This window comes from Athene cunicularia, assembly GCF_003259725.1.
Source record: "Athene cunicularia isolate RWA chromosome 2 unlocalized genomic scaffold, athCun1 chr2_part1, whole genome shotgun sequence".
NCBI lineage: Eukaryota > Metazoa > Chordata > Aves > Strigiformes > Strigidae > Athene > Athene cunicularia.
In genome coordinates, this window is record NW_020799095.1 from 19,071,186 (window position 1) to 19,083,931 (window position 12,746).

Here is a 12,746-nt window from a genome sequence, read left to right on the forward strand (position 1 = left end):
AAAAAAAAAAAAAAAAATATCAAACGCCTATCTTACACATTTCTGCCATATGGGAACTAAAATACTGGTCTCAGGAAGTGTGTTTTTTAGCATCTCGCTTCAATTTCTGTATATTACCATGGAAATAGTAATAGCTTAATCTTGAAAGGACAGAAGGAGGCTGACATGAAAAAATGCAAACTAAGTTTCCAGCACTCTATTTGATTTTTTGGGGGTAGGTGTGGGGGTTTTTTGGTTGTGTTTTGTGTGTCTTTTGACTACAGTTTAGCTAGCTTACATATTTTACACTTGACTAGAAGGTTCATGAGTGTCCTTGAAGTAAACATTTTGGCTATGTGAAACGTGGCCTTTACACTGATCAAGATAAAAGTAAATACACCTCTGAGCACAGGAGGGATTAGTTAACAGGTACATACATGGAAAATCCCTTCAACAGAAGGAAAGATAGCTGACTATAACTAGGTTAAATTGTATAGTATTTGATAATTTATTGAGAATAAAAAAAACATTGGCAAGGTGATTAAAGGTTATTATCAGGAAAAATGAGATTCATAAAACATTTTAAGACATTTTTACAGTAAGACTAAATATAAGACAAGCTTTGGTTTTATAATAGCCTGTGGGTAGATAGACTAACCAATACAAAGACTAATTTGTTTATTAAAGATGTGGAAACTGTAACTTTGTTAGTGTCTTCCATCAGGCAAGGATCAACAAAGCTATATTCTTATAGAATCACAAAAGAAGGGCTGTGTAAATCTTGATCCAAACCCAGAGAAGTTCTGCAGTCTTCTGTAACATTATGTATACAGTTTTAAAGGGACAACAGTGTCTCTTTTTGGTTCAGAACAAACTGAAGAGCTTGATGTTTTCATCAGTTACTTCCTGATGACCAAAGAAACAAGACAATCAAGTCCCATATTTCTTAAACTTCAGGATTTTGCTCAAGGGAAAAGTGGTCACACCACCACTTGAAACTACTTTATAATTAAGAAAAGTCAGACTTGTGCCTGACATGTATCCCAAAGGCTTTTTTGGTGGGATGATATTAACTGATCATTGTCTCTTGACAACAAAATGATACTAGTCTGCCAATCTCGACTAAGTATGCATGTCAGGATAACATGGTTTACCAATGACCAGATGATCAAGGTATATGACTGTTATTCACTGGCAATAGTATTAAATATCACTGGAAACTCCATTCTTAAGGATGGATGCATACAGAAATTCATATAACTATATCCCAAGCTAACCTAAGCATGTGCTAAGATGCTATGTTTCTCAAGAGACTGCAGATGTCCAGAGCTTATTCTTTTGATTAAAGTGTCATGACAAGAGCAAAATATTAATTATAAAAGTCATTTTGTTATGCAGTCCTGACTACTTCCAAAGCTACTATGCTACAGCATATAAGCAACTTCAACTAAATTATCCATTAAAATCACTGACCAATGAAAAAGTTGTTTTTCAACACTGTTTATTCTTGAAATTAATATTCCCTTTAGAACACGACATCCCATTCTATATACAGCTAGATTTTTCCAATAATCACCACTGCCATTAAACATTTTTAATATATTAAAACAGTAAGAATTTATCTTATCTACCAGTACCAAAATCATATCAAGTTAAGTACTCCATAATTTAACTTACATTGAGAAAACTATTGAAATCAGGTTTTGAATATGCTTCTTGCTGCCCCTCTACCCCAGGGTGGTAATGGAAGAACAAGAAGGTTGGCTTAGTAAAGATCTAAGCACCCTTTAAAAAAATCCCCAAAAAACAAAAACCAAAAGCAAGCAACCAAAACAAAACCAAAAAGCAGGCTGATGAAGATGTACAGTATCACTCAGTTTTCTTTCTCGACATTTTCTGAACAAGAAAGTTCAGCCAATTCATTTCCTGCTCTATATGCTCTGATTTCTGACAATAAGGAATGAGAGGGGATAACAAAACCTGATATTCTCAGAGAGTGCACCTGTATTGATGAAAAATTTTTAAGACCACATACTCCAACAGGGAAACAGTTTAATGTTCTTCTTTGAAGACTAAGAACTTACATTTAATTCTTGAAGCTAATAGCATAGAAACAGCTCACTAGAAACTTCTTTCACCTGACAATTTTGAGCAAAGATTAACTGCTTCCCCTTCTCACTATCTAGAAGTAATGATAAAGTCATGCCTTGCTGCTCACAGAGCAAGCAGAAAAAGCTTGTTTTACTCAGGCATTTTTACCAGGTTATTCTCTGCAGGCAACTTAGCTGAACAAGTAGACTGAACATTCCTTATGCATAAAGTACAGGAACGGTATATTGATACTTTAAGCTACCATCACCAAGGCAAACATCTGTTTTCACCTGCATAGTTTGTTGTTGTTAAACTGTTACTGTCACTATTTTGAATTTCAGTTTAAAAAACATCCCACAACTAAAGCAATTTTGTCATTAGAAGACTAAATACTTTTCCTATAATTACTCTGAAGCAGCTGAAAAGGATGCCAGTGCTATAATACTTAGAACACTGTGGTTCTGCAACAACTCTCAGCTCAAGGCAACCTGAGAACAGTTGTAAGTGACGTCTCATGACTTTGGAAAAAGTATGCTAAATTTCTATAGTCCTCCCAACTACACCCTCAGAATGCCAAGTAAAGAAGTAAAAAAACTAAGAAAAACACCCGCATTTCTGGTTTTGTGGAAAATAGCTCAATTCTTTGTACTTATACTGCAGATTCCATAGCTTGCAGCTTGTTTCTTTCAAGGTGTTTACTGCAGCTTTCTTGCCAATGAACATCCATGGAAACACTGCATGTTATTAAAAAAAACCCCACAAAACCAACAAGATCATATAATGCAATCACCATCCTTGAGTTCCTTGGTATTTATATTTGCAAGTTTACTTATATATACTGTGGCTATTTTAAATCCTTTTCACCTTGTTACCCCTTCTTGCTTAGCCACACAACTCATTCTGCTTCTACACACACTTACTATTACATTAACACAAGCAAGGACACCCACAGGTTGGGTGTTGTCATGAAAATGCAATGTAATGAAAATGCAATGAAAATTTTTTTTTTTTCAATGTCATGAAAATGTAATGTTCCTTGGGTGTTGTCATGAAAATGCATTTCCTTTTGTTCAGCAATATGGGGTAATACTCCAGGACTTCAGACTAAACACCTTCCCCTCCATCAATAACTAGCATATGTGATAGAGATAATAGAAGATCATGAGTGGTATAAAAGGTGAATCAGATAATTTTTCATAATACAGGAGTTTGAGAACATTATGTATCTTATATAACAATTAACACACAAGTTAATGCAGACAAGTATTGAGCATGTAAAAAAAATTTACACAGACTCAAAAAAGATAAATTCACATAAGAAATCCATCAAGTATTATTAAATGTAACAAAAAAAACCCCAAAATGCCACTTCTAGCTCAGGAGGACCTGAGCTGCAGATCACTGAATGGTGGGAATATACCCGAGTGGATTATTCTCGTATGCATCACCTGCAGTTAGCATCACACAGGGTCAGAAACACCTTTGACTCATATTCATAGAATCACAGAATGGTTTGGGTTGGAAGAGACCTTAAAGATCATCTAGTTCCAAGACCTCTGCCATGAGCAGGGACACGTTCTACTAGACCAGGTTGCTCAAAGTCCCGTCCAACCTGGCCTTGAACGCTGCCAGGGAGGGGGCAGCCACAGCTTCTCTGGGCAACTTGTTTCAGTGTCTCACCACCCTCACGGTAAAGAATTTCTTCCTCATGTTCAATCTAAACATACTCTTTTTCAGCTTAAAACCAGTCACTTGTCATGTGACTATAGTCAGGCCTTGATAAAGTGTCTCAGTCTTTCTTGTAAGTTCCCTTCGTATATGGAAGGGCTACAAAAAGATCTCCCCAGAGCCTTCTCTTCTCAGGCTGAACAACCCCAACTCTCAGCCTGTTCTCATAGGAGACATGTTCCAGCCCATTGATCATTTTCATGGAGCTGCTCTGGATTCTATTGGAGACCCCAGAACTAGTCACAGTACTATAGATGGGGTCTCACGAGAGTGGGTAAGAGGGAGTGAATCACATCCCTTGACCTGCTGGATTAATTTCTTTTTATGCAGCCCTGTATATAATTGGCTTTCTGGGCTGCAAATGCATACCACTGGCTCATATCCAATTTTTCATCCACCAATATCGCCAAGTCTTTCTCCACAGGGCTGTTCTCAATCAAATCATCACCTAGTTTGTATTGATATTGTTGGGATGGCCCCAACCCATGTGCAGGACCTTGCATTTGGCCTTGTTGAACTTCATGAGGTTCACACTGGCCCCATTTCTCCAGCTTGTTCAGGTCCCTCTGGATGGCATCTCCCTTCCCTCCAGCATACTGACTGCACCACACAGCTTGGTGTCGTTGGCAAACTTGCTGAGGGTGCACTCAATTCAATTATGTCATTAATAAATATATTGAACAGTATTGGTCCCAATACAGACCCCCCAGGAACACCACTGATTACAGATCTCCATTTGGAGATTGAGCCATTAATGGCCATCCAGCCAATTCTTTATCCATCAAATAGTTCATCTATAAAACCCATATCTCTCCAAGGCTATTCTGTGGGAACATGTCAAAGGCCTTACAGTAAATGATAATCAGCTGCTCTTCCCTTACCTAGTAATAGTGTCACTCCATCGTAGAAGGCTGCCACATTAGTCAGGCGTGATTTGCCCTTCAGGAAACCATGCTGGCTGACTCTACTGATCTGTCACCCATGCCTTGACATAGCTTTCAAGAGGATCTGTTCCATGATCTTACCAGGCAGAGGTGAGGCTGACTGGTTGGTATTCCTTAGGGTCCTCCTTTTTACCCTTTTTAAAAATGGGCGTGATGTTTCCCTTTTTCCAGTAACCATTCCTAAGCTACATGCATTTAATCTTACACATCATTGTATACCTGTTTAAAGAATTTGGTAGAATGTTTCAAACTCCTCTGCAAAGTTTGAACCAGAATGATAGTAATATCTAAACAATGTCTTCAGTCTTTGAACAGCAAGTCAGAAAACCAGTGACTGTCACACAAAAAGAGATAATAAAGAAGGAAATAGAAGAGAAATCCTTGAATACGGGCCGAAGTTGGATGCAGACAAGTGGGAAAAGGCACGAGAAAGCAGGAGACCTGGAGGTACTGACAAATTGCATAACTGCTAGTAGCAGTGCAATGAAAGTAGCTGGTCAAAAAGAAAAATGCCTTGGTAACTCACATTACTATAGAGTATGAAACAGAAGGCAAAGGTTGTACATTTTTAAAGTGTCCCAGTAACAACACTTGGTATTGAACTTCATTATCATTAATAAATGTTTTAGAGTCCACAGCAATCTTTGCAGAAGAGTTAACTCTCCAGTTCCAGTATTGCCAGATAACAGACTGTTCCACTGTAAAGAAGTCACTCCTCGAGGTTATTTTGGTGGATAAATGCCAAATTCCCCATAATTCAGGCCATGTCACCACACATCTTAAACAAAATGGCTTGAACTTCAGTTGCAAGGTGATGGAATCTGGTCACTTTTGCATAAAGCAACTAACAAAGCTTTGACTAAGTATGCATAAAATACAAGTAATGTTTTTCACTATTTTTAAAATTAATGTGTCTCATACCCTTTTATATGGGACAAATACCATCATCATCACATAAAATTACTTCAAGATGCATAATTAAGGTAGAAACAAATCTGAACTACTACTCTTTTTCCGTAAGAAACAGGGAATTACTCTAAAAAGACATGATCGCAACCACTACACTCCCACTGTCAGCAAAAACAATGACCAAGTTCAGAAAAAGCTTGTGACCTCTTCTGAAGGCTCCAGTGAAATAAATCCTACAGGTAGAACACAGAACTTTTACAGGGAAGCCTTTAATCTTTAATGAAATGCTGAGAATTAACTGGTCTGTTTTATCCCATATTCTTCAGCATCCACAAATGTTTACATTCCATGCTATTCCTAAAAAAAATATATTCAAAGCTCAACGTGTTGAGGGACAAAAAACTTAGCCCATCAAAAGGAAATGGTTTGACGAACTATGTATTTTTCTTAGAATAATCTAGTACTAAACCAAGTTCCTTCCAGAGTCATTTATATTGTCATTTAACACATCAGGACAAATAGAAGAACCTGAAAATAAAAAGGCAAAGGATACCTTAGTTTAAGAAGGGGATGGGGGTCAGGAATCCTTTAAACTTGCATCCAGAGCTATCACAGCAAAAGCTCTGAAAGAGGCAAGGGAACTGTGCAGCACCTGCTTGTCCCCAAGCTCACAGGGGCTAAATTCAGGAAGTCACCACCTATTAAAATTAAAGGCTATCTTGTTCTACAGGGAATCACATATAAAACAACTACAGTTCATACAGCACAGAAGCAATTTACTTTATACAGAACTAGCTTGCTTAAAGGCCATACTGATCTCATAGCAAGGCCAGTATTCGTACATACCTGCATGTTGAGGTAAACACAGTTGCTTTTATGTAGTCCATTGCTTGATTAGCTCTTAATTAAATAATTGTTTAAAGATCTGTTTTTAAGGTGCAGATACTTAGTTTCTATCTTCTCATTCAGCTTTCTTCTGTACATTTACTTACCGCTTTGACTGACACTTTGTATACTCAGCAATATTCCACAGATTCAGAGCGGTGTAGACTGGACAGGACCAGTCCAACCCTCCTGCTCAAGCAGGGCCACCTACAGCAGGTTGTCCAGGACCATGTCCAGACAACCTCTGAATATCTCCAAAGATGGAGAGTCCACAACCTCTCTGGGCAACCCGTGTCAGTGCTCAGTCACTCTCACAGTAGAAAAGTAGTTTTCCTCTATATCATTGATATCGAATGAGTCTTCCCTCAGGCCAGAAAGTGAAAAGATGTGAGAACTTCACTGTTTTGCCCTGCTTTTTGACCACACACAACATACAACCCGAAGTGTATACTTACTTACCAGGAGCAACATTTGAACTTTTTTAAAAAAAAAAAAATCCCCAGTCATCTTACTTGGTTTATAGTAGAGCCTACACGCCTTGGGATCAGAGACTTCAAGTAACAAAGGCTAAAAAAAAGCAGACTGAAATACATTATTTACTTCAAGATTTTAATATTTTTCTTCCCAAGGTGAAATTTGTCTCTTTTGAAATTTAGAATCTATTTGATAAAACGCTTAACATTTCCATAATAATTTTAAGCTAAGAATGTTTGTTATTTGCAGTTAATTATTTAGAGTTCTGCTGGTTTTACTATTTCATTTACTACTGAAAACCTAAGAAAAAAGTATTTAAATTACACCGTTGTAGAAACAACCAGGAAAACTAATGTTCATGGAACAGAAATATAACACAAGTAAAAGAAGAATCATTTTGGACAAATACTTACTGTGATTTATTTCCCTCCCTCCCAGAAACTCAGCTAGTTTGATTGGTTGGGTTTGCTCGAAGGACAAAGTAACTTACTTTCTGCCCAACAAAGTCAGAGCACCTGAATCAATGCACGGGATGAGTCCTTCACTCAGACTTTCCCCTGACACCCTCTGGACATCCTCCGGAGAGCTCATTTGTAACACCTACTACTACTGTTCATTTGTAGCAAATGATGCACTTCTGGAGAGTTCAATTAATGTACAAAAGAGTTCACACTGACACGCTTAGGTACTGCAGAAAAAGAATGGAAATACCAGTCTGCAGATGTTGAGGTAACCAAACGGTTTATTTTTTTTAAAATGTTTCCTGTAACAATAACAGCAAACCCCATTTCAAATATAAAACATTAAATCTGAGGAAATTAATAGCTCTGATCAAGACAGATTATTCCTTATAAGTGGCAAGCAAAGTTGAGACTTTAGCATGTTTGTATTTTCTATCTCGTAACCGTTCTTCCCTTGAATACTTAATATAGCATTAAGGACTGAACGTTATGCTCTGCACTCTCCACGCTACCATGTCTCCTGTTCCCAGAGTGTAGCATCAGGAAGTTTCACAGGAGTAGAGATAAATATGAAGGAAATTATAACTAATCTCTCACATTCTCAAAGTTTGATTTTTCTCCATAATCTCAAGCCTTGGGGAACAGAAATAGTACCTTATATACAAAGGAATATAGAAAAGATTGGAGGATTCACTGCTGCTCACATAAAAGTCCTATTGAAACGGCTGTAACACCTATCTGGGGGGAAAAAAAAAAAAAAAAAAAGGGGAATTTAGTGGTCATGAATCTTAAGTTTAGTTAACATATGAACCCTGTATGACTTGGCTTCTCCAGGGCCATACTTGTGACTCATTCCTCTCCTTTCATTAGTTATAAATCTCAATCCCTTTATTTTCCAGAAGGCATCACATGCAATCGAAGATGCAGGTAAGATAACCGAGCAAGATATCAGAATCTTTTGTTCTAATACCTCTTGGTGTACTAAACAATTGTACACCATTAGTAAGCAGGAAAAAGCCTGCATGCAGCAAGGTTCTTCCTGCACCCCCAGATCTATGCTGGTCCCAAAGCTGGCTTCCTATGATAAGCCTCCTACCAAAGTAGGAACTTCTATCTAACAACAGTAGTCAACCAGCACCTTCCCATGAAGAAAACATTTTTTCAAGGCAAACTAGACTGCAAGATATTGTAGCAGCTGGTCAGCTCCAGGTAACTGAAACTTTCTTTTGAACCATTACAGCTAAACACAAATTCAAGATTTGAATTCTGATTATGCAGATTAACATTTCCATAACACTCCGAGTAAATCATGTTCAGTGCGTCCAACCCAGCTCTTAGTATTTCAGCATGCCATCGAGTGCCAAAGAGCACCACAGCAGATGAAATTCTCCCAATGGCAAATTTCTTACAATCAAACTATATTTACTCTCCCCAAAATATTTCAATTAAAAGGGAACTACCCTTTTCCCAGTTAAATATTTCTCCTCTCAGTACATGATTACAAAAACACAGATTAAGAGTCAATATGATACTAACCTTTGTTCATGCAAACTGGACAGTAGTTAAATATGAGTTTTTTCTTACAGTTTTATGATAAAAAGCTGTGTCTATAGTTGGATTGCTCTTAAAACAAGAGTTTATTGCAACTACTACAAAGACATTTACTTGTATGAAATAAAACCAAACTCATGTAAGCAGTTCTCAAACTGGCAGAGAGAATACCTAAATCATGTTTTATCTGAAACTTCAAAAGTTAGGAAGTTTTACATATAGGGCTGCCCTTGTGGGACACTGCAGAGACCTTGCACAGGATTTACTTTAGAACTAAGCTCCGTTATCCAGCCTAAAGTCTTTTAATAGCTCCTTTCCCAACTATTAGACCAGCATAACCAAACAGGCATTTCATAATACGTATCAAAAGTTCATCAGCAAGTGCTGAGGTACAGTTACCAGTTGGTTTTATTTTTTTAAAAAGACAAGTCACAGGAACTACGCTGTGCACAAGCATACCTTATTCCACTCAATCTCCTTGCAGAACTCAAGCTTTCAGGGGAACAACTTTAGAAGCTACTGCAGAATACCACAGTTCCATACAAATGCACGACACAACACAAGATATCCCAGTTCACATACTGTCACTTTTCTCATTCTACATCCCCTGTGCAGAGATTGGAAATACTACCTGGTTGGAAAAAGCTTTCTGTTGGTTTTTAAACATATCAAAGCTCTAACAGCAAAGTCATACTCCTGAAGCCTACAAGCCTTTAATAAGATGGAGAACAAGATCATCTAAGGATAGTTTATCAAATACAAACATCTCCATTTCAATTCACACAAGTGGTAATATTAGCTCAGTATTTAGAAGTGTCACCTTTATTAAAAATCTAAATTTCAGTGATAATTCCTCACAGTTAAGGATTTAACATTTATTAGAGAAAATCCTGAAAAAAGTATTCTTGCAAAAGTTTAAAGAAAAAAATCCCATGCCACCAAACCAAAACAAATCCAAAACTTTGTCAGACCACTCACCTGCAACACTGGTAATGGTAACAGGAACTCCTTGCACTTGAACACCTGCAGCACTCAGGTTAGCAACACTTACTGTTTGAAGATTAGGTACTGAAGCAAGCTGGGCAGCATTCAGAGTGATGGGGGTACCAGCAACAGCCACTGGTGCAATCTGGGCAATGGTTGTGCCACCACTTGAAGACACAGGGGTAATGGTTAGCTGTTGAGGTAACCCAGCATTTTGAACTTGAAGATTTGAAAGGCTCTGCAGATTTTGAACCTGTACAGTTTGCCAGCTGATCTGCCCTGATGGTGTTAAAGTTGGAGCCCTGATGAGCACCTGAGTTGGACTCACTGCCTGCAGCTGAACGTTCTGCAAAGGCTGCTGCTGGATGGTCTGTATAGTCTGCCCTGACTGGAGCTGAAATGACTGTGGAGGAATAGCCTGGATAATCTGCTGTTGAGGCTGCTGGATCTGTATCTGCTGCAGAATGGGCTGACCCACAATTTGGACCTGCTGAAGGGAACCCGACTGATCCTGGACATTCTGTAGTCCATTGGACTGAAGCTGACTGGAGCTCTGGGCTTCGGAGTCTGCAGCAGTTGTTTGCGGTTCTTCAGTCGTCTGCTCGGAACTGCTGCCTGTTGTGCTTGTGTACTGGCCTGTTTCTGCAGAGCTTACTAGAGTGTCACTGCTCGTAAGAGATGTTGAGGCAGTGGTCGTAGAGGTGGAAGATGAGGAAGGAGACTCTGGCATTGTAGAGGCAGAAGTGACAGGTGGAGACGATAGCTGATTTCCATTGGAAACTCCACTCTCAGTAGACTGGGCAACTTGTCCTGATCCTCCTCCAGCTGCTACGCTGTTTATCACAGGCAACGCCAGGGTTACCCCACCAATGTTTATAGGTAACGTTGTTACAACTTGTGCCTGAGTACCAGGAATAGTTTGCAGTTGCAGTGGTATGGAAACACCAGGCCTAATTTGGACTGGAACTGTCTGATTTGCTAGGTTTTGAGCAATAACGTTCCCCGAAGCTGTCCTGTTTGCAGTTGTGAGGATAGCTTGATTATTCCCTGCAGGAATAAGCTGAATTTGACCCTGTATGTCTTGTAGACCAGTAGCATTAGATGGATTGATTTGAAGTTGTTGACCTTCTGTTGTCTGAATCTGTGGGATCACTTGGTATTGGACACTACCACTTGGATTTTGTACTTGAATCACCTGGAATTGTCCAGGGGTTGTTCCAGAAGAATTGCCCGATTTGGTTTTTGAAGGAGATGTACTTCCATTGTTACTGCTGGAGGGACTTGCTGCACTCGAGGCAACAGAAGATCCTTGTTGAGCAACACTGTTTTCTTTTGAAGCAGAAGGAGCAGCAGCAACAAGCTGCCAAGCGTTTCCAGCAAGCTGAGTTGTTACCAATTCTAACTGCTGTGGCTGATTCTGAAGCTGTACCAAACCTTGATTTGGATCTATAATAATCTGCTGCTGTCCAGTTCCTTGATTCTCACCAGGAGTTCCTATTTTGCTGCAGGTGGCTGCTAGCAAAGCCAGAGGCGAAGGCTGAGAATCCTAACCATGAGGAGAGAAAACAGAACAGATTCAGGAGAAGAGCATGAACCATCAGAAGCATTAAAGTTTACACAGGAAACAGGAAAAAAAAAAAAAAAAAAAGGTGCTTCTGCATAGAGACCAATGATACAGCTCTGAATAAGGAAGTATGTACTTCTGTAAGTAATCTTTAAGCATAAAGCCCTCAATTATCAATGAATAAATGACAGCCAGGACCTCAACCGCATCCTCAATCCAGGCTTTTTTTTCCCGCCTCCTAAAATAAAGACAATTTTAAAAAATGCTTCTATTACATGGAAAGCAGCTGATCACCACAAAATACAATCAAAAAAACATGTCCAGGCAATAAAAATATTGCACCCAACCAACTACGTTTCATCCAAACCAAAGAAAGATGCCCTGAGCAGGAAATGCTGTTAGCTGAACATTTAATTTTAAATGCTAATAGTTTGGGCACTTCCCTATCCGGGTGTGTGTGCTTTACCTGTGAGCCTCCAGTTTTCCCTTTTTTATTATTATTGTTGTTATTCTCTGCCTCGGGAGATTTCTCTCCCTCTGTGGGCATAGTTTCCTCCTTCTTTTGATCTGCAAAAATATCAAGTGTAACAGGTTAATTATTCACCTTCATTTATACAAAAACAAAACCTACGAGCATATCCTTTTTCATTCCCAGCTTGTTGCCTTTACCTCCTCAAAAAAAACAACAGCGCAAATCATTATTACAAAAGAACGAGTCCTAAGAAACGTGGTTTGAAACCCAACCCATGGGGGCTGGAGAGTTAACACCCAGAAAGGGGAGGTTTGGTTTCCTCTCCCAGAGACAGCAGGAAAAAACCACCCACAACCCTCCTCCTCCTCCTGCCCCCTAAAGCATCGACGGCCACTGAGTGGCCGTCGATGCTTTAGGGGGCAGGAGGAGGGTTGTGCATGGGAGGGAAAGAGGGAGGAAAAGAGGAATGAAGGAGGGAGGGATGTGCACAGGAGGGAGGGTTAGCGAAGAAAGGGGGAATGGAGGAGGGAGGTACGGAGGAGGCAAGTCGGAGGGGCAGGCAGGGGAGGAAGAGAAGAAAGGGGGCATAAGAGGAAGCAGCGCGGATGGGCGGAGGGGCAGGAAGAGGGGGAGCGGGGTAAGAAGGGGGAGAAGCAGGGAAGAAAAGGGGGAACCCAGGAGGGCGGGATAGAGGGGGGATGAAG

The 12,746-nt window shown here is 39.5% G+C and overlaps 1 protein-coding gene across 2 annotated transcripts in view; it reads right to left on the bottom strand.

Moving 5' to 3' along the window:
• SP4 (Sp4 transcription factor) overlaps nucleotides 1–12,721 on the bottom strand; it is a 26,471-nt gene extending 13,750 nt beyond the window's left edge. Inside the window, exons 1-3 of one of the 2 annotated variants that reach the window (XM_026842628.1) lie at nucleotides 12,243–12,721; nucleotides 12,037–12,139; nucleotides 10,001–11,552 (exon numbers count right to left, since the gene is read on the bottom strand). In XM_026842628.1, coding sequence (XP_026698429.1) covers nucleotides 10,001–11,552; nucleotides 12,037–12,117 — 1,633 coding nt within the window. In that variant the 5' untranslated portion in view covers nucleotides 12,118–12,139; nucleotides 12,243–12,721. Of the gene's footprint in view, nucleotides 1–10,000; nucleotides 11,553–12,036; nucleotides 12,140–12,239 lie in introns of both variants that reach the window. The other variant, XM_026842627.1, reaches the window with a different exon arrangement.
• Between the last annotated feature and the right edge of the window lie 25 nt (nucleotides 12,722–12,746).